Source organism: Cuculus canorus, chromosome 1 (genome assembly GCF_017976375.1).
Source record: "Cuculus canorus isolate bCucCan1 chromosome 1, bCucCan1.pri, whole genome shotgun sequence".
Taxonomy (NCBI): domain Eukaryota; kingdom Metazoa; phylum Chordata; class Aves; order Cuculiformes; family Cuculidae; genus Cuculus; species Cuculus canorus.
The window spans coordinates 16,365,927-16,391,583 of record NC_071401.1 but is presented as its reverse complement, the minus strand read 5'-3'; the positions used below and the strand labels follow the sequence as shown (position 1 = coordinate 16,391,583).

At 45.7% G+C, this 25,657-nt stretch overlaps 1 protein-coding gene across 1 annotated transcript; it reads right to left on the bottom strand.

Moving 5' to 3' along the window:
- Window positions 1-1,015: 1,015 nt before the first annotated feature.
- DGAT2 (diacylglycerol O-acyltransferase 2) lies at window positions 1,016-24,952 on the bottom strand. Its single transcript, XM_054088260.1, has 8 exons — window positions 24,809-24,952; window positions 17,418-17,537; window positions 16,090-16,197; window positions 15,147-15,217; window positions 8,279-8,483; window positions 4,033-4,207; window positions 3,237-3,439; window positions 1,016-2,423 (listed from the first exon to the last, which is right to left on the bottom strand). The coding sequence occupies exons 1-8, from the start codon at window positions 24,846-24,848 to the stop codon at window positions 2,269-2,271; spliced, it is 1,077 nt and encodes a 358-aa protein (XP_053944235.1). The 5' UTR covers window positions 24,849-24,952; the 3' UTR covers window positions 1,016-2,268.
- Between the last annotated feature and the right edge of the window lie 705 nt (window positions 24,953-25,657).

The following is a 25,657-nucleotide window of genomic DNA, read 5'->3' as shown; positions in this document are numbered from 1 at the left end:
TTAAGGTGACTTCCAGCACAGCCAAGAGTTGCAGGACAATTACAGGACATTCATTAGTGCAGCCCTTGCAGGAATAGATCCTTACCTGAAGTAAGGCCCTTCCCTTGCTTTAGGAAGTTTTGCAAGCAGCAGCTGTGCTTTTATATAAAACTTGATAATTGAACACATTGTTTGAAAAAAGCTCTGCAAGAACTGGCCTACTCCGGTTTGTGTGAACGGCTGAGAACCGAGCATTCATGGCTTTCTCTGCTGTGCATTTCCAGCCTAGTCACTGGAACCCAGACATAATGTTTGCTAGCAGAAAACAAAGAAAAAAAAAAAAACAAATCCATTTTACTAGCAAGGAGAAGGGGAGGTTAGCAACACATCATATTTATCTCCTGGAGCAGGAGGCTTCCAAAATCCACTCCCCAAGCCGAAGAAGGGCAAAGAATAAGTTTAGCTTTCACCTTGAAGAGCAGCAGTGTCAGCTTGTGGAGGTCAGCCAGTATTGATGGACCACTCCTAGGCCAGCCCCAGGCCAACAGACAACAGGATAAACCCTTACTTGTTACTAAAAGAGTCCACATGAACTTTACAGCAACGTGCTATTTCTGGAGCACTTCGCACCTCTAGTGGTGGAAGGGTAGGTGGCTCTGACAAGAGCTGGAAAGATTTCCTCAGCTGAGGACCAGGGATACAATCCAGCTCTGCATGCTACACAGCAACAAACCCCAAATTTGCTGACAGGAGCAATAGGTCAGGAACTTCCTTTATCTGTTCAGTGATAAACCCGTTGATGTAGGGTTGCCTTAGCTTCTTGTACATTGACAGGCAAAAATCCACCCTAAAACCACAAAGAGTTGCTTAGCCTATCCTGGTTGTCCCATTCAGTGGCACAGATTAGTGTTTGCTTTTGGACAGACATACCAGCTTTCTTCCTATAAAAGCCAAGGCACAGCTGCAATCACACAATTGCTGTAACATGAACCCAGCCTCATGCCACTGCAACACCAAAGAGACCAAAGCAAGTCACTATTTTTGCCCAAGTTTATTTCTAGAAATTTGTACAAAAATCGATACTCTGTAATACAATAGTCTATCAAATGACAGATGAACATTTGTCTTTAGAGGCAAGGTTCCAGGAATGTGAAGTACCATCCTCTTGCATGGAAAAGGCACATTTTTGAGCGCAAAATACACTCAACTGAACCATCGAAAAGGCAGGTCAGACATGCAAGTAGTGCAATGTTTCAGGTTCATACATAAACACCTTGTACTCTGAAGAAATCTCACTACAAGCAGTGTTAATATCCACATAAACATTTTATAAACACTTTAAAAAAATCACTCACTTGAGATCCTATGCATGGAAAGGCTACTCCTTTACATTCACTGGACGGAATATTTAAAAGACATCTTTGGGCAGAAGTAACTCCTAGCTTTCCCCAAATGCTTTTGGTATCCCAAACATTTGCATGAATAGACCCACTTCATTTACCCCTACAGGCTACCCTAAGGGTCTGCAACACTGGGGCCATATGATTGCACCATCCCACTGCTCCTAGAACTCGTCCTTGGAGTTGTGTGGCTATGAAGGAATCCCATATTTCCAGCTACACACCTCTGCGCAAGCAGCAGCTGGGACAGACCTGCTTCTAACCTGACATTCAAAATAGATGTAATGAAATAACAGCCATCAAAAATATCCACCGCATTGTATGGATCAAGGTCCACCTGACTCGTATCCCTTGGTCACCGACTGAACAACAGTCAGTGCCACACCAGGGGATCTGGCAGCCTGCTTGTGTTTTCAGAAGTGGCTTTTCCAAAGCAGAAGTGCCCTTGTGCTATGTAACCATGTCTCCACATGGCACTCGTACAACTGCCATCCCAGTCAAATCAACCTGTTGTTTTTTTGACTTAAAACCAGAAGGATCCTACTCTCCCAAAACAGCTTTTGCTAGTGGGTACAGTACCTGTAGGAACACCTCTGATCCATTGCTGGCAATCCAACACTATTATATAGCAGATTACAAAGGTAATCATTTCTCCCATCCAAATCCTTACAGCAAGGGAGAGTTGTGCTTTTTTTGATAGAAAGACGTTTGTAATGGGGTTTATCCAAAGTAAAACCTTTTATTTTTAAAAGTGGTCTAGCAATACTTCAAACACTTTCTTTGAAAGACACATTCACCCACACATGCTTGCAAGTACATGATGACAGCTTGGACTCCTGGAGAAAGCATGTTGATTCTGAGAGAAGGAGGTGCTGCTGAGCCAGTCTCTTCAGTTGACTTCCAAGACCTCAGTCTCTGGCAGGCCAAATTTGCTCTTATACTTGTCAAAGAGTTTGATCAGGGAGTCCACATATATGCCATGGTAGAAGTCCACTTCCTTCTGGGATGGATTATCAATTTTGGGGATGGTGATGGGTTCCCCAACTGGTAAAAAGAGGGAAAGATCCACATGTTAAGTTGAATACTTCTGTTCAGCCTGCAGATGATCTGTCCTCTATGACCACAGCTAGTTCAACATGCCCACTCTGGCATAGCACAGCTTGCCATTATAGCAGAGGTTTGCCCAACTCCTCACAGTTTTGCTAGCCTCTGAGGCACAATTTTCCCACCATCAGGACGCTCATTACATCTGTAGCGATACCTAGACGCACTTTAGCTACACAAAGGTGCCAGCAGTGCAGAGCACCTACTGTGCAAGGTGATTGGGAAGTCCCACTTGCTTCCATTTACACAGAACAATAAATCCTTCCTCAAATAACAGGAACCAAGACTAGAAGCTGCAGTTCTCATGCATCTTTCTATAGACACTGCCAAAGCAGAGAAGCACCAATTCCTTTCCCTTAAACCCTTGCTGCTTTAGGATGGAAGACTTAAAGGCAAATTGTAGGGTTGGCTTTAAGGTTCAGCTACCAGGCAGCATCACATTGCCAGTTCTAGGAGTGTGGGAGGGGCAGGCTGCTTCTGACTTTAGGCATCCAAGACCAGAGAAGGTAGCAGCTATAACATTATTTCCCCAAAACAGTTCACTTGCAAAACCCGTCTGGCAGTAGAGCATGAAGAAAGGCTTGTAGCCTCTGGAAACTCTAGGTCATTAGCTGCGCTGGAAGGTTTCATACAGATAGGAAAACAGAGTTGTGTAGTCAAGACTCCAAGACCAAGATAGAACAGGTGTATCACATAGACTCAAGTATGTTACTACATAGAGAAGCACATAGCATGTTTATACCAAGATCTTACCAACAGTAGTAATGGGCTTTGAGTAAGGTAACAAGCCCCAGGTGTTGGAGGAAAAGAGGCCACGGCCATGAAAGATGCATGGAGCAAAGCCAATGTGCTTCTGAAACTTCTTCTGAACCCATCTTCCCCAGGAACCCTCCTCAAAGATCACCTGCTTGTACACTTCATTCTCCCCAAAGGAGTAGACAGGAACCAAGTCCGCACTAAAAAGAAGAAAAGATGTTAGTACTTCACATCCCTGGTTGGCAGTCAGTGCTACAGCATCACACTCGCTGTCGTGTACTCTTTCAGGCTGCACCATCGCAGATTTTACTGGCTGGAGCTTTGTTTGCAGCACAGTGTACTGACATAAGTCAGACTTGACATGACACAGTAGATATACTTTTAAGGCATACAAAATAATTGTACTTGCAATGGACCCATGAAACACTATGCAGGTCATGCATTGAATATGCTTCCATGTATTTTCATCTCTGATTTTTGATGGACACTCCATTCCAGACACATGGGACCTTGGACATCACAGGGGTTGCACAAGCATCACCCCATACACATTACTGACACCTGCCTCCTCTTAGCCCTGGAAGCCTCATTCTGTCTTAGGTGGCTTTTTTGCCCCTGTGCCCTGCTCAGGGGCAGCAGACAGGACAGGCTCACATTTCTGATGCTCCGAATATATGTCCACACAACACAGCAAGACTGCAGAAAGGAGAATCTAAGACATCAGCTGTTTCAGGGGATAAGAGCACCTCTCATATGCTAGCAGTACTGCTGCAACATCAAGGTTGCCTCTTACCCGTGCCGTAGAGCTAGTTTCACAAATCCTTTCCGGTTTCTCAGCGTCACAGAGTTCTTCCCTGGGGTGCAGTTCAGGGACTCCGCTGCTCCTCCAACCACGATGATGATGGCATTGCCACTGCCATTCTTGGACAAGATATAGTCTATGCTGTCACGGTTCACAGGACATATACCTGCATATCAAAGAGAGATAAGGGCCAAACTGCAGGATTAAGAGTATCCCGAAGACGCCAGCCATACTTTGGGGCAAAACATTTGTGCCTCGATTGACAGTTGAATTGTACAACTTCCCTGTGGTCATAGTGGGTTAGGTATATCATCAGGCAACCTGCTCCTCAACTAAACAAGCAGCTCATAGACCTGGACAGCACTGAACTTGGTCATAAACAAACTCCATTAATACCAGATCTCAAAAAGTTGCCCTTAACACAAAAGGCTTAAATAAAAGATTTTCTTCTGTGCTTAGTGATGCCGAAGCAATGGTTTAAAACATCTCCAAGTCAACTTTGCAATAGAAGCTGGTTTATCCTTAAGGGATAAGCAAAGCAGCTGTGTTATTTTGATGCATGAGAGTTTGAATTTGACTAGTTCCTCAGCAAAACCAAATATGGAATAGGTCTTCCTTTAGGAGGATGTTTTAGTGATACAAAAAGAATAAACTGACAAGTCTTCCAATGGCAGACCTATTTGACAGATTAGTTTAAAAAAATGTTTTTTTCTGAACTAACACGTCAAGCTCTTGCACAGTGAGAACGCAATCCTTTGCTCTCCTGGGAAGGAAAAGATATATGGGACAGAGTGTTCAGCTAAGCCCATACTCTAAGATAAGTTCCTGGAAAGGTCTTTCCCTCTATCCCACGCTGTAAGGAACAAGACTGACAGGGAGTTGACCTGACTCACAGTGCAGGTGGTGTGACTTGAGTCGCAAACCCCACTGCCTCAGAGACCACTCCAACCAATGAGTGTCATGACCTTACAACCACAAGCCTCAATCCAACTCTGATATAAACGGAGCCCCCATCAGGGGCCATTGGGTCACCTCCTGAAGCACCAGGCCTGCAGCGTGAGGTCCTGCCCATGGTAGGGACACCTGTCACAGACACCAAGTCTGAATGCCCTCACTTTAACAGGTCAGTGAACGCACGCTATAGGTTCCTTCCCCACACCCTCAAAACCCTAAAAGTTTTAGGTAACCCTTGCAATAGTGTTGTCACCACTTAGTGATCTTTACCACTCTTTAACAAAGTCTGGGCCAGCCCCTGTGACATCCAAACCTACACACTGTATGGACACCTAGTTTTGAAAGTAAACTTTTGCTAGTTGTGATTCCATCTCTGACAGTCGGTAGTTCTGGTTCTGTGACGGCTACCAGTCACAGCATATCAGCTTAAGCAAGTCCCCACTCCAGGGATTTTATTCAGCCCAATGAAAGAGGAAACCGAGGAAGGGCAGTATTACACAATTTAATTTTAGAAGTCAATTCCACACATCTCATGATTGTCGTCACTTGACCTGAGAACTAAATTATGAATGGGCCCTGTGGAATTACACAGGGCAAGTCTGCAAGCCTTCATGTGAATCTTGAAACTATGGGCATCAAGGTCACCAACTAATCCCAGCTTCAGACCTCAGGGGAGTAGACCTCACTTGAAATTTCAGACTGATCATAGAATCATAGAATCACCAGGTTGGAAAGGACCCACTGGATCATTGAGTCCAACCATTCCTAACACTCCCTTAAACCATGTCCCTAAGCACTTCATCAACCCGTTCCTTAAACGCCTCCAGGGAAGGTGTCTCGACCACCTCCCTGGGCAGCCTCTGCCAGTGCCCGATGACTCTTTCTGTGAAGAGGTTTTTTTTCTGATATCCAACCTGAACCTCCCCTGGCAGAGCTTCAGGCCATTCCCCCTTGTCCTGTCCTCAGTCACTTGGGAGAAGAAGCCAGCTCCCTTATCTCCACAACCTCCTTTCAGGTAGTTGTAGAGAGTAATAAGGTCTCCCCTCAGCCTCCTCTTCTCCAGGCTAAACAACCCCAGCTCTCTCAGCCGCTCCTCATAAGACTTGTTCTCCATTTCTTTCAACACAGCTACAATTCTCCTTGACCATGTTTCCTTCGAAAGGCTCAAGCTATGCTTGTTATTCTAAAGGACAGACAGAAGCCTTTGTACTTCTCCCATTCTCCACACCTAGACTCACTGACTACACAGCCCCGGCTAACAGGGCAGCACAGATTCATGCTCAGCCATTTCACGCTTGTTAGCAGAAGGGGATTATGCTTGCTCACAGCACTGAGCATTGGAATCCTTCCTCCAGAAAATGCAACAAGACACGTAGACAAGTGGCAACTGCTGAATTATGCTCTTACTGCATATTCACATAGCATATCGGTTTTGACAGCCATTTCTTCATATCTTAGGATCCTTACTGTAGCTCTAATCTTTAGCAGGCTGTAGAACATTGCAAAATGCAACAGTTGGTTGTAAACCAACTAAGTATGTGTATTGGAACAGTAATGTTGTTAGGATTTCATTTGAAGTGGCTCATCTACAAAACACAGGATTGAGGGAACTATCAGCACTTCCCAAGTGACATTAAAATCTTTGTAGTGACACCCTTAAGTTCCAGTATAGGAAAACTGAAGACTAATGATGGCTTTTGGAAACTTAACTTTAATAGATAACACCTCTAGTCTTACTTAAATCTTAAGTGCAGAGGAAGCAGAATTTCCCACTAATTGAACAGTAATACTCAGGGATAGCCAAGACAGCCCTGTCAGCAGTGATGTTGCTAATCTCTGGTCCCACATTTCTTCTGGAGAGAGGGAAGCAGCTCTGGCTGCCACAAGATTTATCTACCAGCCTTCTTGAGCAGATTTAAGATTTTTTTTTTTTTTAAATACAGAAAGTTTGATGCTGCGTGGAAACTTAAGCAACACATGACCTAAGCCTACAGATGTAATAGACTGGAAAGCAGATCACAGATTCTCATGAGCTGCTGTCCTGCACAATTCCCAGGTTATGGGAATTGTGCACATCACACAGCAACTCCCATCTGATGCAGGAAGACAGAAACCAGCTTGCTGGAGACACTGCCCTTCCAAGACATGGACAAACACCCTTTCTGTACCAGGTTCAGCTAGTTTTCCTCTCCCTCACCAAATTAAGTCAGTAATCTTGGAAACAGTCAAACATAGCGAGTCAAAATCAAGTACAGCTACTCGTGTCCACTCTCCAGCCATGAGCTGAGATTCAGCCAAACTACTATATTAAGATACCTGTTTTTAAGCAATTTATTGGTGAGTCTGCTCCAGGAACAGCAAATAGCCTTTAAACGTTACCCTCTTGTCTCTATCTAACTGATGGGCACCCTCACTTTGAAAAAGCAGCTCAGGCCACGCAAGAACAGGGTTTCTTGAGGCTGTGGACAGTTTATTCTCCCCAGTCATAACCTACAATTCCTCTATTAAAATAGTAGAACCCATTAAGAACAGACCTATTAGTGCCATTCAGCAAACTTATATCACTGCCCATTCCCTGGGACCCATTTTTGCAGGGAAGGAGCTCTTCTAATCAGCTGAAACCATGGAATACCACAGATCTTTATTCCTGGCCAGCACCTAAAAATGTGGCTGGATGCAAAGGGTATCAGTCATCACCATAAAATCTAGATATGACATCTCATGTGATAATAAGCACAGGAGCAAAGCTAGCCATGGTATTCACATTTCAAAGGCTAATCAATACTTCATATTTTCAATTAGAGCAACTTCTTCATCCACCAGTACCTCCTAATCATAACTAGGACAATTTACTTCCATCTCTCCATATCCCACACTGACAACTACAGATGCCAGATATCTTTACTATGCCTTTAGACAAGGGTATCCTTGAGTTCTCTCCAACATCGAAAACTTAAGATAATGCTGGACAAGGTACTGGGCCATCTTGCCTAGACTATGCTTTTGCCAAGAGAGGTTGGACCAGATGATCTTTGAGGTTCCTTCCAGTCTGAAATTCTATGATTTTATGAGTTAAGGATGAATTCAGAAGAGCAGCAGTCCTTGCAGCCCAAGTTAGTCACATTTAATCACAGCTTCCTCTTAACAACTATACGAAAGCAACGCGATGCTATCAGAGAGAAGTGGTTACGTGAGCTTCTGCCACAGCTTTACACTTGTAAGAGGGGAAGACAGCTCAGAGGAAAAGGCATGAGAAGGAGGAGGAAATTGCTTTTGCACTTACCACCGGACATTAAGTAGTCCCTCAAAATAGGCATCCTGAAGTTCCCAGCCAAGGTAGCAAGGTACGGTCGAATCCCAGGGAATTTCTGGCCAACACCCGTGGCCTCTGTGCTGAAGTTGCAAAATGCACCCAAGCCCATGATGCCATGTGGATGGTACCCAAAAATGTAATTCCTGGTAGTCAGCAGATTATGGGTTTTAACCAGCTAGGAAAGAAAACAGTGGGCTTACATGAAGACAGACATTTTTAGGTAAAAAAAAAAAATGGAGACAAAAGTCAAAGTCCCCAGCTTTTGTCTCTCTTGCCACTGCGGAGAACGGCCTAAGTGCTGAGGACATGGGCTATCTTGGATTTCAGAGGCTGTGGTAAGAGCAGCCACTTAAATTTCAGTTCCTCAAACAGAGGGAGCAGAATAAACAGGCTGATCTTAGACACAAGACTGCCATCCAAGCAAGAATAGGGGTTGGGCTGCAGTAGACTGTGCCTTGTTTCTTCACTAAAGCCAAAAGTATTCTTGCCCAAACCAACCAAGTTCTTCATGGCCCTGTAGTCATAGCTACACCTCCTTCCAGGCCCTTTCTCAGCACATTAGTGGCTCACATCCCAGTAAGGGGTGGGGCACAGGGGGGAAGAATGAATTAAAAAGTGTCCCATAACAGAAGCAAGTTTGCTTAATACCTAAATAAAAAAAAAAAAAAGACTCAACCACTTAGTATGCCTGCTGGCCACCCTCCAAGAGGGAAAACATGCAGAAGGGTGGCTTACCACTGGAAACTATCCCTCCTTTCAGAGGTTTTGCTCTAGCCAAAGGGGCAATAAGACACCTCAAGCCATCCACATCAGTGCTCCAATCTCTCCAGGACGTGCTCCAGGAGCAGTGATCATATTGGTTTGGGACTGTGCAATGTTCCTAACCTTTTACTTATCTGCTCACACAGCATGGACACTCCAAAGCTGTCTTAGTCATGCACAGCACAACCCATGCCCTAGTACTAGTGCCACAGGCTCTTCTGATGCTCTAAGTAACAGCAGTGTCTCGTGGATCAGAGCATCTTTGTCTGGCAGTACACAAGCAAAGTAAGCATACAGCCCGACTGCTGTATCACTCTCTGAAAGCAGAGATCAAATTCAACTTTTTTCAGGCTGCAGTGGTACCAGTCTCTGCTGACTGCAACACCCCAGTAGCTTTCAGACCAGGGCAGGACCTACAAGCCCCAGCTGCACCCTCAATTTGAGGCAGTAAACAACTGCACCCCATTCCCGAAACTGTGCATGTAAAGGTCACTCTGTCAGCTCCTATAGCAAAAAACCCCACAGATTTCCAAGATGTCACATCAGCATTACATATCCCACTGCCTTGGCCAAGAAGTGCTTTGGCAGTAAGCAAGTCTTTTTTTGTTGAATCATGCTACATAGAGCTGAAATGCCATTGCGACACACTGAAACAGAGGGCCCAGAAATTCGATTCCCTCTTCCCCACATTCCCACCACTGTCCCTAGACGAGACTACAGCATTTGTGCTATTTAAGACAGCAGCTGCAATACGGGCATGACAGATGCGGGTTAAGCAAGTTGACTGCCCCTCTCCAAACTTTCCTCTAGCTTTGAGGTCACTTAGGGCTCCAGGAAGTGTGTGCAGACGCTTGTGGTTGAGCAGCTCTGTAGAACCCCACAGTCTGTCACACCTAGTCACTCTTACTCGCCTTCCTCTTCTTGCCCAATTAGCAGACAGCTTCACTTTCACTCCTCAGGCTGGCAGGGCTACCCCTCAACCAATTAGGCAAACAAGCCTCCCAGACCAGACTGGAGACCACTCTCCAGGAAAGACTGGAGGAGTAAAAGCAATGATACAGTGAAAAAACCCTCCATCTCTCAGCTTTTACTCAGTTGCAGGTGAGACTCAAGGCCTGGTGGCTACAGACATATGTGGCTGGGCTGGACCAGTGGCAGACACTCTTTAGAATTCCTGTGAGAGCAAGGTGGGGGTTTCCAGGCTCTGAGCTTCATTCTTCACCTGTACCAAGCACAGGTGCTTTAAAAGGCAGCCAGCTGAAACAGAGGGTGTCCTTGCTGCTCTGAGGCATGAGGCATTTGTGAGATGAGCTTGGCAGAGCCACATATCTGCCGTCATACAGACACATGCTGTTCTGCTGCCAGCCATGGCAAGCACCCTGCTCCAGCCCCTCCACATACAAGGACACCCAGTTCCCAGTGGATCCCATTGCTTTTATATCTTACGCAAGCCCCAGCCAAGCTATCACTTTGTCTGCTTTCCAAGACCTCCCGTTATGCAGGCAGAGGGTTACACTTCCCTTGCTTGGTAATACCCACCACACTCACTCAACGCCACTTGTGCAAGAAATGCAGAAACAAGGCAAGGGGTGCACAAGGAACCAACTCACCTGCACAGCCCAACCAAGGCAGGGAAGAAGGGGAATACCTGAGCAGCACTGGGGACTCATTGAGAATCACATGCTCACAACAGGGATTTACAGGTCTGAAAGTCAGTCTTGTATTCACATATATGTGCTTTCTCCCAGCAGTTTGTCCCATGCAGGCTGCCACTGCCCTCCACAGGCAGTCCCACAACAGGAGGGTTCATAGAAGATGAACTTATCTTCCCCCACCCAAGTCAAGCCAGGATAACCAAGGACTTCCAGGCATCAGACAAGTTTGTGCACTCAACTTCAAGTGGTGTAGGTCTTGGATCCTGCTAATGCATGAACTCAGCCCAGGGTCTGACCTGCCAAAAGCAGAGACTTCATGGACCCCTACACTTAACCTTGAAGGGGGGATTTTCTAAGTGCTGTAATCACTTATTTCTAGTCTCAAGCAAGATTGAAGCCTTCCTTACAGGAGGATGATCACTCGCTAGTTTTCTTGCACCTTTCCTCTTAAAAAGGTCTTCTCCAGTCCCACACAGACCTCAGGTCCTTGAAGGCTCAGTGCTCCACTGATAGACGTCCATGTTGCATCCCAGCCCGACAACTGCAGAGCCGGCACTGAAGCTGGACCTTCACCCCACTGCACTAGCACTCCCATTCCCAGCTGCTCTCCTAGACCAAACCCATTTCAGTGGGAGCAAAGGTCCATCCACCTGCTATTGCAATAACATTTCTTTAAACAGATCTAAGACAGAAGCAATAAAGGAGTGCAATTGTGGTAAAACCAGTGTTAATATTTGCGTGCCAGATACATCCAGATAACAGTACTGCCAATTTAATTTGTAGGAACAGGATGAGTAAGTAGCACATTCAAGCGTGAAGAGACACTGCTGCTCAGCACCAGGAGCCAGCAAAGAGCAGGATGAAAATGAGTGGTCTAGGTGGGTGCTTAACCTACCAGCAAGCTGAGCAGCACAGTGACTACAGAAGCATGCGGAGAGCTGCAAGTTAGAACTCGTCCTGCAGGATCCAAGCAACAGTAGAGATCATATAAACTTGCAAAACAATTGAACAATTGCAGTCAGCTGCATCACACTCAGAAGCCTTATGGAAGAAATTATCTCACCTTCCCAGCAGTGCAGGCCAGGACCTGAATACCCCTCTAGGCTCTCAATATTACCACCACACTACATCATATGTGCAAAGCAAAAGCCTCCATTTCCATTCCATAAGTCATTTACAACTAAAAGACGCTTTGCCAGGAAGCCAGCCAAGCAAGACAAAATGCTGAAAAAATGTCACTGTTTTGCAGCTCTCCCGTCTCAGCAGGAGACTGATAAGGTCTCACAATGCACACCTGAAATGCTCACTTCTTGACAAAAGTGAGCCAAAGGTCTGCAGTCCTTGCTATCTGAAGTGCTGTTACCTATGCAGATAAACAGTAGCTGTGCTCACATGCTCAGGTGATGGCTTCTTTACCTAAAGACAACCTTTAGATTGTGGTACTCCCCACATGACATCCTCAGATGAGCAGGATGTGCTCAGGCAGCTGCTGGGACCTGTCTTGCCTCTGCAGCAGTTGGACCGAGCCCAGCCAGGCGCACAGGACCAAGCTCACACCTGCAACAGCTCAGGTCTTACGTGGCAGTTCAACACCAGGATTTAGCTTACTAGAAATTTCCTCAGCTGCTTCATGCATTGCTTAGCTTAAAGCACTATTTACAAGGCCAGCCACTAAGCAGCAGACAAACTTAAGCTTCTAGTGCCCTAAATAGCTTATTACTCTCAGAGCAGCTGCGTGAAGCCCCAGTGAATGTGGAATACCTCTGCTTATGCTGAGGAACTGTGCCAGATTCAGACTGGTTTCCAAATCCACTTGGTATTACAAAACATGACCAAATCATCTCCAGATACCTGTACAACTGTCCTACTTGTGCTGACTCAGGTAAAGACCAAGCATAATCATAAATGTCAGAGCCAAGCCTGCTTCTCATGCAGCTATTCTGATCAAGTAAACCTGATGCCAGCAGGTAAAGCTGTGGAAGAATGCAGCAGATGTAGCTACAAGTTCTAACATAGAGCTTCGTCAGATGTCAATGCGAGTGGTGTTTCAGTCCAGCCAGATCCAGTTTGCAACCTCAAGACTGATCTTGCACCACCTAGGTACAAGGAAACCTTGGCCTTCAGATCTGCAGCCACTGAGCTGAGTTTAGCATTACAGGTACCCCTCATAAGGTTGTCACTGGTTTGATCTGCTCTCATGGTGCCCATGGCACAGGATGAGGTATGGCAGGTGACTTCCCCAACAAACTACAAGCCAGGGAATCAAACAAAGCTCTGCCAAGCCAATAAGAAAGCTGGAGAGGGACTGTTTACAAAGGCTTGTAGTGATAGGACTAGGGGCAATGGGTATAAACTGGAGAGGGGCAGATTTAGACGAGATATAAGGGGGAATTTCTTCACACTGAGGGTGGTGAGGCACTGGAACAGGTTGCCCAGGGAAGTTGTGAATGCCCCATCCTTGGAGGTGTTCAAGGCCAGGTCGGATGGGGCCTTGGTCTAGTGGAATGTCCCTGCCCATGGCAGGGGAGTTGGAGTTAGGTGATCTTTAAAGCCCCTTCCAACCCAAACTATTCTATGATTCTAGGATTACATAGACAGTTCAGGATCCAATCAAGGGGACTTTGCAGACAGAAGATTTAAAGTAGCCACCATCTCTAGACTAGTCTCCCTCTTGTCCGAGGACAGGTAAATAGTTTATCCAAGGAGTTCCCATCCTTTTAGCAAGTTCAAACCCAAGCCATTCTGGTGGTTAATACCACTCCTTACAAGAGATTATATTCATGCCCCTAATTGCAGACAACCAGCTCCAGCACCTCACAGCCCCATGATCCCTGTAGCAGGTTTTAACAGACACAGCTGCTGGTTGTTTCTCCACAGCAAGTGTGGGAAATACCCAACAGCCATCAACCCTCATACATGCATTTGCATACCATTTACCAGTGGTGTCTGTAAACCTTGCACAACTCCACCCCTTTAGTGACAAAGAATTCTTACAAATGGACCATGTGAACTAGCAAGTATTTACCTAAAAAAAAATAGAGGTTCACTTTATCTACCCAACCTCTTATCTAAACCTATTTGAACAATCCAACCATTTGACAAGGTTCTAATATCTACAGTGGATCTAACTCACATGGCTGGCACTGAACATGTTTCCATGAAGATGGGGCTAAGCTTCACCTTTCCTTTGATGATGTACAAGGGGACCAGTCACGACTGGTGACCTTCTTGAATCAAGTCCTTGGGAGATACTATCTCATTCTAACCTTCAGCAATATCAAGAAGGCAGGGCTTGTTGCAGTACTGAGAACTTGATATTGGAGGACTACCCATTTTAGATCGTCCCATACTAGAACACACTCTGTTCTCCATTAGCTACAAGACCTAGGTTGACCAGCCACTTGCACCCTGTGCAGTTCCAGTCTTTTTCCATACACCTACATTTGGCAAGAATTATCTGTCAATAGCAGCAAGAGTGCAGCAAAAATGCTCACAAAAATGTTCAGGCACCCCAAGAGTTCAAGTGACTTTGCAAAGGAAGAATTCAGTCTGCACCACTTTGTCATCCTACTGGAATTGGACTTCCTACTGCTTTCTGAGGCTGGACTATCTTAGGGGAGGGTGGTTCATCAAAAGCCATGACAAGGTCTGCACCTTTTGCTCAGGCTGAATAAAACTTGCCAACAGCCTTACATAACAGTCCTTTCAGCTGTATGTCCTTCCAAAGAGGATCAAGTTCCCTCCTAGCTGAATTTGGCCCCTGCTCCTCTCCAAGTCCTTCAGCTAATTCTGCAGTGCCCAGAGCAGACTGGCAGTTCTGTCCTCCGTCTGCAACTCATTTGAACTAGCAGGGAAAATACGAGCAGAAGGTGAGCAAGTTACAAGACAGAATTTGGGCTATTCCCACTGCCGGAAACCCCTCTTTCCCCAAAGACGCTAGACCTGGGAGCTGATTTCATTGCTCCCTGCGAAGCGATAGGACTTTTGGGGCACAGGGTTCTCAGCTGTTCTTACAGAGTACACTGCTGCCCTAGAGCTTAACTGGAAATCAGACCAAAACTGAGCTAGATTCACAAGAGAGGAACAGAGGCAGAGCTAGGAACAGCAGGATTGCTGTGGCACAGAAGAGAAGCTGGAGCGACGCAGCTTTACTGCTACGGGTCTGATTGCCTCAAGAAGTCTGGTGATAAAACCATCAGAACAAGCATCTTTTACAAATCATGACACCAGAACTGATGATGCATTTCAGATTTTATAACCATTGCCGATCCAAGCAGTAGTATGACAATGGTAAATAAGCCATGTCCTGCTTACAGTTCAGTCTTATGGATAGGCTGATGTAGGTCCAACAGCTCCGCAAGGGTTATTGCGGCCAGCCAAAAACAATTGAGTCCCAATGGATAGAGTTAACTGTTACTTACTCTTATTGGAAAATAATCTCTGAAGTATCTCCATATAGCCCAGTTTCTCACCCATTGGGATCTTCTTCCACCTGAAAGGGGAGAAATGAAATCACGTTTTTAAAGCTCTTTCTCACATGGGTGCCCACCAAAAAGCCTAGAGGATTCCAGATAAGTTCCTGTCTCATTAAACAAAAATTCAACAATTGTATTCCTCTAAGGGAGCAGGACACCTGCGTCTCACTAAAATGAAGCTAAACTATCCATTCTCAGTACTTCGAGATACTTCAAGCTAATTAAAGCCTGACAACAAATTCAGAGTAGGACAGGACTTGGTATTTTGCTATAGTTGGGCAATGGACACTTCAAGCTAGAAGTAGCTCAATGTTAAACTTAGATTCATCTTTTGGGGAAGGAGGGCTAAGATCCTGGACAATTACAGTGGTCTTTAAGCAATGGGGAGTTGTCTAATCCATCTACAAAAGGAGTTGCCATCAAACCTTCTTGCCATTGCTGAAGCAGGGTCCGAGAGCTGCTTTCTACATGTTTTTTGAAATAAGTTTTCTGCTTAATTTGCAGCAACACTGACTCCATAGGGGAGTCACATTTTAACAGTCATGCCACAATCTGAACCTTGCAAGAACTGCAGAGGTCATGAGTGCTTATGCAGATCTTTCTGACCTACAGGAAGAACCTAAGCCTCAAATGTGTTGCTAGAAGCCAGCAACAGCATTGTATTAGCACACACTATCCTGTATTACTCCCAGCATCAATAAAACCTGCATTCACTGTTTATACTGGGGGTGGGGGTGTCATTTGTATACTACACTATGTAGTGCTTTTGGTCAGTGATTCAGCCAAGTCTCACTAAGAAGGGAAGTCACTCATTACACAGAAGTGCTTCTTTGTCCAAATATGAGGACAGGGACACTTAAACAGCATAAACTTACTCTGCGATATTTACCTTTCTTTGGTGTATTCCAGTCAAATATCAGCCAGGCTAAATATAGAGCAGCAATCAACCAGCAATCTGTGCACAGTATGTACATGAGGATTAAAGTGCAAGCAACACCTGCATAGGTCAAGAAAGAAGAAAACAAGGTTGCATCATGTTTTGGTCTGCATTTACACTTGCATTAAGGGTCCCTTGCCTTTTGACCCTTCTGTACTGAAGTCTTAGTCTCAATCTGTTGTCATCAATCCTCAATTAAATCAGATTTAGCTAAAAAACCCATATGTAGAATTGAGACAGCTTCCTCAAAAGCTACATGCTTTGAAGTACCTCAATCCTCCCTCTCGTGGTTTCAGGGGAGGTTCAGGCTGGACATCAGGAAAGGGTCATTGGGCACTGGAATAGGCTGCCCAGGGAGGTGGTTGAGTCACCTTTCCTGGAGGTATTTAAGGGACAGGTGGACGAGGTGCTGAGGGGCATGGTTTAGGGAGTGTTAGGAATGGTTGGACTCGATGACCCAGTGGGTCCCTTCCAACCTAGTCATTCTATGATTCAAGGTATCTGTTCTATAAGATCTCCAGGTAGGACAAATGCTTCACCAGGCAACAGTGAGACTTCACCAGCATTGAAATTTGTGACCCACACAAACAGTATTTCTTTCACAGCTACACCAATCTCCCACATGTTACACCAGTTCTAAGCCTGACACCCCACTACGGTGCCAGAGATCACCTACAAATGCTATTGCCATTTAAACCAACTAGATTGGGAAGGAACAGTAAGACCTTCTTGACTGACTGCAGTCAGCATCTTTCCCCAGTGCGAATATCAACAATGCTAATAGAGCAAAGCAGCCTGAGAGTTCACATAAAACAGTATAGACTGTTTGGATATTTCTGTTACTGATCTAACAAATATTTTTTGCCCATCTCTGGTACTTCTTGGAGAGAGAATAAGCAAGAGAAAGGCACTCCTATTGCAATCAGTTGCATCAGTTATCATTTGCCTCTAAGAAATTTCCTCTCTGGGGACATTCCCATGAATGAGTCAGGGGAGAGATTTCCAATAGTTTCAGTCTTATTTGTGTGGTAGACACAGCCATAAACTAAATCAGCAGGTCTTTCTATAGCTTCTATGGTTTTCTAGAGCCAGGTAAAGTCATTTATTGCCTAAATATCAAACTATGCAAGTGTTCTACAACATCCCTGCACCGTAGGAACTGTCCTGCTGCAGTGCACATCCAGTAGTTAACACTTACTTAAAAGTTAATATTTCTGCACTAAAACTCTTCCATAATGAAGGCATAAAAGGTTTTGTTTAGGCCAAAAGGTGTTACCTACCCATGACAAGGAAAGTGAGAACCCATTGCAGCACAGAGATGATCTGGAGTTGTTTCTCTACTTTAGATTTAGAAAGCCAGAACAAGTCCTGCAGAGCAGAAAGAATGCTTGATCCTGTGCCTAAGGAAGAGGAACAGATATGGAGTTACATTTGCACACTGAGCAAAGATAACTATTTTCCTTTCAAATACAAGATCTTAAATCAACGTTTGTGCAGTTTGGTTTTAAAGCGAGGCCTGTCAGAGGCTAATATTTCCCATGGAGTTTAGGCATCCTGGAAGTGGTAGGGCTGCCATCTGGGAACATTCAGCTGTTTGGGGGATGCTGGAGGGGATTAATGGGGAACATCAGTCCCCAGTTGTGCGAGCCTATATTCACTTCACCATGTAAGTGCAGAGGACGTTAACACATGGTCCTAACACGCACACCACCTCAAACTGCCAGGTCCTGGAAGTAGCATGTGACAATAGGGAAGCCCACTAGTTTGCCATAAGACAAAAAGATCAACTGTCCCAAACCACAGGCCTGACCTGTTACTCATCCACTCTTTACCAGGTCTGTTGCACAACTCCTGCGTGCATGGAGCAAGGAAAGCTCTGCACTCCAGCCTTACACAGCACAGCCCAAATTTGCTGGCTGAGCAACACCTCACCCCACACCTTAGTTTTCCTTACCCTTGGAGCTGTGAATCCCTATCAGTGTTTCTAAAATAGGAAATGAGGAAGAAAAGTTGAGAGCTACTCTCAGAGGCTTAAGCTATTCAAGCGAGGAGAGACAAGTTAAATATCGAAGTGAAAGACTATTTCTACGAGGAACCACCCACTGCAGTATTTGCTGTTACGCTCAACAACCTCAAGAAAGAAGCACTTGCAAGTATGTTTACTTTCACTTCTCTTCCTTACTTTATTACACAAGCATCATAACTGGTTAAAACACAAATCAAACTGCTGGCCTATGAACAAAGATGTGTGTTTACATGTTTCCTTTTCTAATAACAGGCTGATCCTTAAACAGGAGGGATGCAATGCTGCTAAGCAGCTACTATATCAAAATGGATTCGGTCCTTGCTGTTGGTGCCAAGGCATGACACTGCTATTTGAGATACCATAGCAAGTGCTCACGCTTAGTCAAATGAAAGTTTGGTAGAGAAGAGTCTTTCCTCTAGATATAGGAGATATTGTAGCTTTGGTAGTTTCTACAAAGCAGGTTTCACTAATGCAGCCTCTAAATATGCTAAGCATCTCTGCAGCCTTTGCTGTTGTACTTGCTGATAGACTAAGTAACAGGATCAATGCATGGTAGCTGCATCTGTAGAACTGCTGTATGAGTTTCACAGCTTCTCTGCCCCCTCTCTTAAATGCTATTTAATGTTAAGCCTAAGCACAGTCCCTAGGACTGACAGCTACATGCCTGAATGTTTCTGCTAGAAAAAGACATCAACTGGGAGCCACACCTGAGTCTGCAGAATCTAGAAATCTAGAGCCAGCCCACCCAGCTCAGATCCTTGGCTCTGCTTAGTCTAAGATGAATGAACAATCATAGCAATTACGGGGCATTAACTGCCCCCAGCAGACGAAGTTTTGGTCAAGGATAAATCATATCACTGCAACTGCAAGCAAACTAAAGCCCACAGCACCAACCCAGCCTGAAGGAACATCTCAAGTTGAAGGCAGATCTTTGTAAGATAACATGCGATGTGCTGAAATCACTCTTAATGGCGTAATTCCCCAGTTTCAGAGATGAGACACACTGATGAGTTAAACTACCACCATGCATTGATTTGCAACACTGGAGTACCCAAGCAGGAAGGCTCAGAAATCCTCTGCCACAGCTCTTCACATTTGACAATAAATGCCCAAATTTTGGGTGAGTGATAAACTCCAACCCATTTTTTAAAGTCAGACTCACTTGTCCAAGGGCAACAGATTTTTTATTCCCACTGAGAGGCCACAGCCTATGGGCAGCTTCTAGTGCAGCACTAGGAACTTGCTGTCCCCAAAACCTGATTTACAAAAACTGCACATGGACAGACTTCATGTGGTCTGAGGACTGTTCTATACTTGATCAAAGGGAGCTTTTAGCAACAGAGATATGGCTAGTGACACTGCTATGTCCTCAAGATAAGCCAGAAGTCTTCAAGATTGTTTGTGATCCATGACAAAAGCCCAGTCCCATGTAATTTATCCTTCCAGCACCTATAGTTACACTACCAAAACATCTCTGGATTGATAAATCCACATTCCAGCCTTGGATCAGAAAAATCCATACCCTTTTCTGCAAAAGAGAACAACTGCTTATTTCTCCAGATAAGAATTTGTACTTCAGCATTTTCTAGATGCTTTAAGAAATTGTATGCATTGCTAGCCCCGTAAATAAACCAGTATTGGGTAACATAAGTCAATTTGTCAACATGTTTCTCAAACCACATTAAGCTTTTTGTGGCAACATTTGACTCTTGCAAACAGAGGGAAGGCACAGGTTTGGCAGACAGCTGAGCACCTGCCCTTGGACAAGTGGTGTCCTGGGTCAGTTATTTACTGAAAGCAGAAACACACTTGCAGAGATCAAGATTTCCAAGAGAAAAGCCAGTAGTTACCATGGGCTGAATAATATTAACATTTAGTTCCCAGTTAAGGTCATTAAAGTCATCCAGTGCAATGGAAAGGTCTGTGGGAATGGGCAGAGGTGTTATTTAGCAGGCGCATCTGCCTGCACACAGTCTACCTTCGCAGCAACCGGTACACTCCAGATGGATCTAGTGCATCAAGTGCAAAGTGCAGGTTGGGCAAATACATTTTAGTGCTAAGACAGCCTTTTCCAGCCAGTTCTGAACTTGCTGTTCCTAGTGTCAGACTTAAGACCTTGTGTATTCAACTTCCACTCAAGCTACAGCTAAAGAAGAAAGGAGGCAAAGCAGCCAGGAGGCATTTCTGGGAAGGCACTCCAGTATCTCAAGAGCTAGGCTAGTTACTAGTGCTAGTGCCAGGGCAGAAGAGTCTTGAAAACAAATGTGGGGGGCTTGGGGAGACTCAGCCACAGCAGAACTGGACAGCCTGACTGTTTAGAATCAAACCCTTAGCAACTCATGTCTACACAGTAGGTAGCTTCACAACTGCTTTCCTGGTCTCATCTGAGATACTAAGCCCTGTCAACTTGCACTGCAACTGATGCCCTGGAGTACTGATGGGTTACTTCTGCACTAAGGAACATGCGGCTCAAGGATGCTACTTCCAGAGATGGCCAAAAGCGACTTCTCCAGGAGACCTCTCTGCAGCCATCTGCAGCCTCCCAAGGAAGCTCAGTGACATGGCTCAGCCGTGCCCCAGCTGGCGATGGGCTTAGTTCACTTATTTGACTCCAGCAGCCAGAGTTAAGCAGAAGATATGCTACCAAGGAAAGCCTAGAGTCAGTGAAGGGTTTGAACAAGCATCTGATCATGCCTGCGACACAGGCTCAGACAAGCGCAGCATCTGACAGATTTCCATCACAGTTTATTTCAGACGATGTACTCAAACACCACGATTTACCTAGGCAGGGAGACAGACCCAAAGGTCCCAGCAGAGTAATGGGACTTCACATTTGGATGCCACAAAACCCAATTCACAGCACTTAATTAAGTAGCAGTCAAATAAATTAGCTGAGAGGAAGTGTTACAGATATTTAAAAATACACAGAAAAGCTCGTTAAAGCCAAGCATCATCTGCTTCCTTTAAGAAAATTAACATATTAATTCTTGGCCAAGAATTATACTGCATCACAGCTTATTTAGATGAAAAACAAATTATTAGTATGCTGAGCCCCTCCAAAGCATAAGGTACAAATTGACATTTCGAGCTACATATTTGGCAGACAAGCTGACATCAGAGGTGTAACAAAGCTAGATTAGCTAAACAGACCAATACTAGGATACTTGTGAGGATCCAGCCTCCCATGCAAGAGCAGGAGTCTGCACAGCAAGCTGCTACATCAAATGCGACATCTGTAAAACCCCTTCAGGAACAGAAGTTATTCTGGGTCTTAGGTTTACTCAGACGCCTCAGCTGCAGCGCACAAGCTCTCTGCACTTCCAGCTTTCTGTTTGTGGTACCAGATAGTGAATCATCTGTTAGAGAACAACATATTGCCGGTATGGGGTATGGTTATCCTGTCCTGTAAACAGCTGATTAGAAGTTTGCTCATGCCCTAGGAGACTATTTAATAATCCCATACTATCTGCAGAAAAAAACTCCTATGACTGTAGGTCAACAATATAGTTAAGTGGGACATGTGACAACATTTATTTCAGCCTCACTAGAAAGGAGCTGGGATTCTGCATAGCAAATAAACAAATTTGTTATGACATTTATCTCATGTTAGATCTACATTTACTTGCAGCACTGAACTTGGCCTTCAGCCTTGACAGTAAAAGCTATACGTGGGTCAAAGTGAGGTAAAAAGAGTGCAGACCCAGCTGTCCTAAACCAGCCAAACAGTTTTAGATTTAAGTCACTGAGACTTAATAGCTCTAGACAAGAGATAGTGAACCATTTTTCTGCATCTCATTGTGTGCCCAGGGGAGAAGTGTAGGAGTTCTAAAAGAAAGGGTCAGATATGAGCAAGTCCAGACCTCTTGCTCCCAAGCAGTTTTGTCAAGAGAAGACACCACAACACAGCTAGCAGTGATGACAATCCCAAGACAGGAGCCCAAAGGTCCTCCCCCAAGCAGATACTAGGGCTGTCCAACCTCAGACGCAGCATAAGACTAACTCCAAGGTAGAGCTAAGAGAAATTGTTTTCCTCACCCTGAGCTATTCTACAATTTTGTTCCACATTACTGGAGTTCAGTATTGCCTAAAGCTTTCAGCCACAGTCCAGCCAAAACATAAGTGAGAAGGAGCTTCTGAAAGATGAAACAATATAAGAGGAGATACTTTAGTAAAGGACAGACTTTAAATGCCTGGCTACACGAGCATCCTTCCTCAGGGGAACCGAACACCTCCTTGCTGCTTTGCCAAAACACAAGGAGGAGAGTGCCTGGATAACTATGTCCAAAGTGGGTCAGGTCTGAGGAGACGGCAACCCCTCCCACCCAACCAAAGTGTCTCAAAGCATCAGCCAACCCTAGGCACTGGTCCCAAGCTCTGCTCCAATTTTTGCAATATTGGGTTAGTGTCCAAGAAAGTTGTCCTGCATACACCCAGAATTGGATAGAGGTAGATGCCTGCACAGTTTTTCACTTGTTTTTAAATAGAATCAGTCTTTCAGCCAAATTCACAAGTACTGGGACGAAGCTGGATGCCAGGCAAGCAAGAAGACTGAAGGCCAAAGGACAGTATGAGCCATTCAGCTCTCATCCCAAAAAAGCCACCCCTTTGCAAGATACTCAGAAAAGACGGTCAGGGAGGTAGGAAAAAAAAAAAAAGTCTAGCAGGTTTGCTATAAGTATCCTGTGTAGAGGGAGTTATCTAACATGATCAAACGGCATACGAGATCCTATGCGTGAACTGCTGCACCACATCACCTTTGCCCATCATTCGATCTGCAGGGTCCCACATCATCATCCCCAAAGCCCAGCCTGCATCAGAACAACTCCGTCAGGCACCCAGTTTTTGCTTTGAACAGGAAGGCTTTGAAGCTGGTCCTGTGCTTTGCTGCCCATGGCAGGACACAGAACTGGCAACGAGTTGCGTTGGTGGATGCTGTAGTCGCCAAGGCAACATCTCCCATCTCTTGAGGCAGAGGCACATGAAGAAATGAGTAAGGGAGTGCAAATATCACTGCAGGACCCCCACGAGGTGCCTCAGAGGAAAACTGACCTGAAGAGAGTTAAGACAGCTTTCCATCGCTAAGCAGGATTATCTAGAGATGAGGCCAATCACTGTCCCTAAACCACACTCCATTTTGAATTATGCACATGTCCTAGATCTATCATTAACATGCCAGTGCCAACAAGGTGGCCACTGCTCTCTCAGGTCAGCCCTACATATTTTATAGGTCTCCTGAATGATTTATTCTCTATATTTGGCTCACAGTTAACTCTCAGTTTAACAGTTCACATGCTGTTAATCCAAATGACCTCGTATCAAAACATCACTTGTCTTCTGCTAGTTGTGTAAACAAGCTAAGTTACTTTAAGGACCAGATTTGAGCATGGGGAACACGTGCAGATCTTGTCCCCAATTGGTTGACAACTGATCCTATAGATCTGCCTCTAATATCGGCAGGTGTCACATCTTTCTGATAGATATGAGCACTGGCAGCTCTACATGCAGGACTGGGCAAGACACGGTGCAAAAAGCAAGGGCTTAGGAGTTAATTCACGAGGTTCAGGTCTTCTTGGCTTGTTGATTAAGCAAATCATTAGCAGAGCTATTTCACAGGTCTCTTCGTCCCAGGAGGAATTAGCAGTTTGCTTTTTTCAAGGTAGAAAGCCTTTTGCAACACAGACACGGATTGCTCAAGGATCCTCGACAGGGCATAGGAAAAACTGCTGTCCGAGTGCATTCCCCTGCACAGACCCCCTAGTTCCAAGCCCTAACACTTCTCTAGACAAGCTCCCTTGCAGGAGGAGCACAAGGCTCTACTAAGGAAAACATTTAGACTTGTTGTGTTTATTCCTGCAAGATCCCAAGAGCTGGTTTTACAAGCATGGGAGGGAGCTTGCAGTTTGGAATTTCACGTATTGTCCCTCCAACATCTTTATCCTACATGTCTCCACCTGCAGCGGGAAGAGTTCAGTGTCTGCAGCAGCTCTGCCCATGACACCCAACCTCCTCACCGAGAAAGTGACTTACCAGCACGGAGGGCTACAAAAGCTTGGCTCTACTTCCCTACATAAAACCTTGCTTCGGTGCTGAACCTTCAACTCCCTGTTACAACGCTACAACAAACAGTGATACTTTTGCTTCCCTGTTGATATAGGTGTGAGGAACACGATATTCCAAAATAAGGCTGCAACAGGGGATTTTTACCGACCATAGAGCGTTGCTAAAATTACTCCTCTTTCCTTCCTCCCATCACAAGGGGGAAAAGGGAAAGACTCATTTTTAAGCCAGTGCCACAAGCCCACATTTGCCGGGGTGAAAACTCACTTAAATAAACCAGAGCCATTCACAAGGGCTTCGGGAAAGCAGCACGGTCCTCAGAGCTTGCAAAAAGCAAAACCTGCAAGGAGAGCTGCAGTCCTGCCCCCCCTAAGAAAAGCTGCAGCCATTGCATAGTGCTTTCCCGGCTCATTCCTTCCCCTAAACAATCGCTCCTGCAGGGAAGAAGGGGACTATAATAAAGCTGAGGCTGCCGGTGCCGCTTCCACCCCACCGCGCACCGCCAGGATGCTGCGCCCCCATCGCTGCATCCTCCCTCCCTCCCTCCCTCTCTCTCTCTCTCTCCCACCTCTCCCCGCATCCTCCTACCTCGCAGCACCCCGGAGTAGGCGGCGATGATGGTCTTCATTGCGGGGGGGGCGGTCAGGTCCCGGCCAGGGCCATGGGATGAAGGATGGCCCGACTCCTCAGCCCCGCCGCAGCCGGCAAGTGGCAGAAGCAGCAGCCGCGCATCCGTATATAGCCACGAGGAGGAGGAGGAGGAGGAAGAGGAGGAGGTGGTGCCTCCGCTCGGGGCTCCGGTGATGCAACTTGCTGCATGAGGTGGGGATTTGGGAGAGAGGGAGGCACCCACACACCCTCTGCCAGGTGTTTCCCTCTCTGTTTTCCTTCTCCCCATCGCAGGGTGGGGAAAAAATCCACACTAGTGATGGCCAGCAGGCCGAGGGAGGGGATTCTGCCCCTCTGTTCCTCTCTTGTGAGACCTCACCTGGGGTATTGTATCCAGTTCTGGAGTCCTCAACATAAGGAGGATATGGAGCTGTTGGAACAGGACTGGAGGAGGCTCCGAAGATGATCAGAGGGCTGGAGCACCTCCCATAGAGGACAGAGAGTTGGGGTTCAGCCTGGAGAAAAGGGCTCAAAGGAGGCTTCATAGCAACCTTCCAGTGCCTGAATGGGCTACAAGAAAGCTGGGAAGGGGCTTTTTACAAAGGCATGGAGTGATAGGACAAGGAGGAATGGCTTTAAATTGGAGGGGGGAAGATTTAGACTAAACATTGGGAAGAATTTCTTCACCCTGAGGGTTGTGAGGCACTGGCACAGGTTGCCCAGGAAAGGTGTAGATGCCCCATCCCTGGACGTGTTCAAGGCCAGGTTAGATGAGGCCTTGAGCAGCCTGATTTAGTAGCAGGGGGCTGGGGCTGGGTGGGCTTTAAG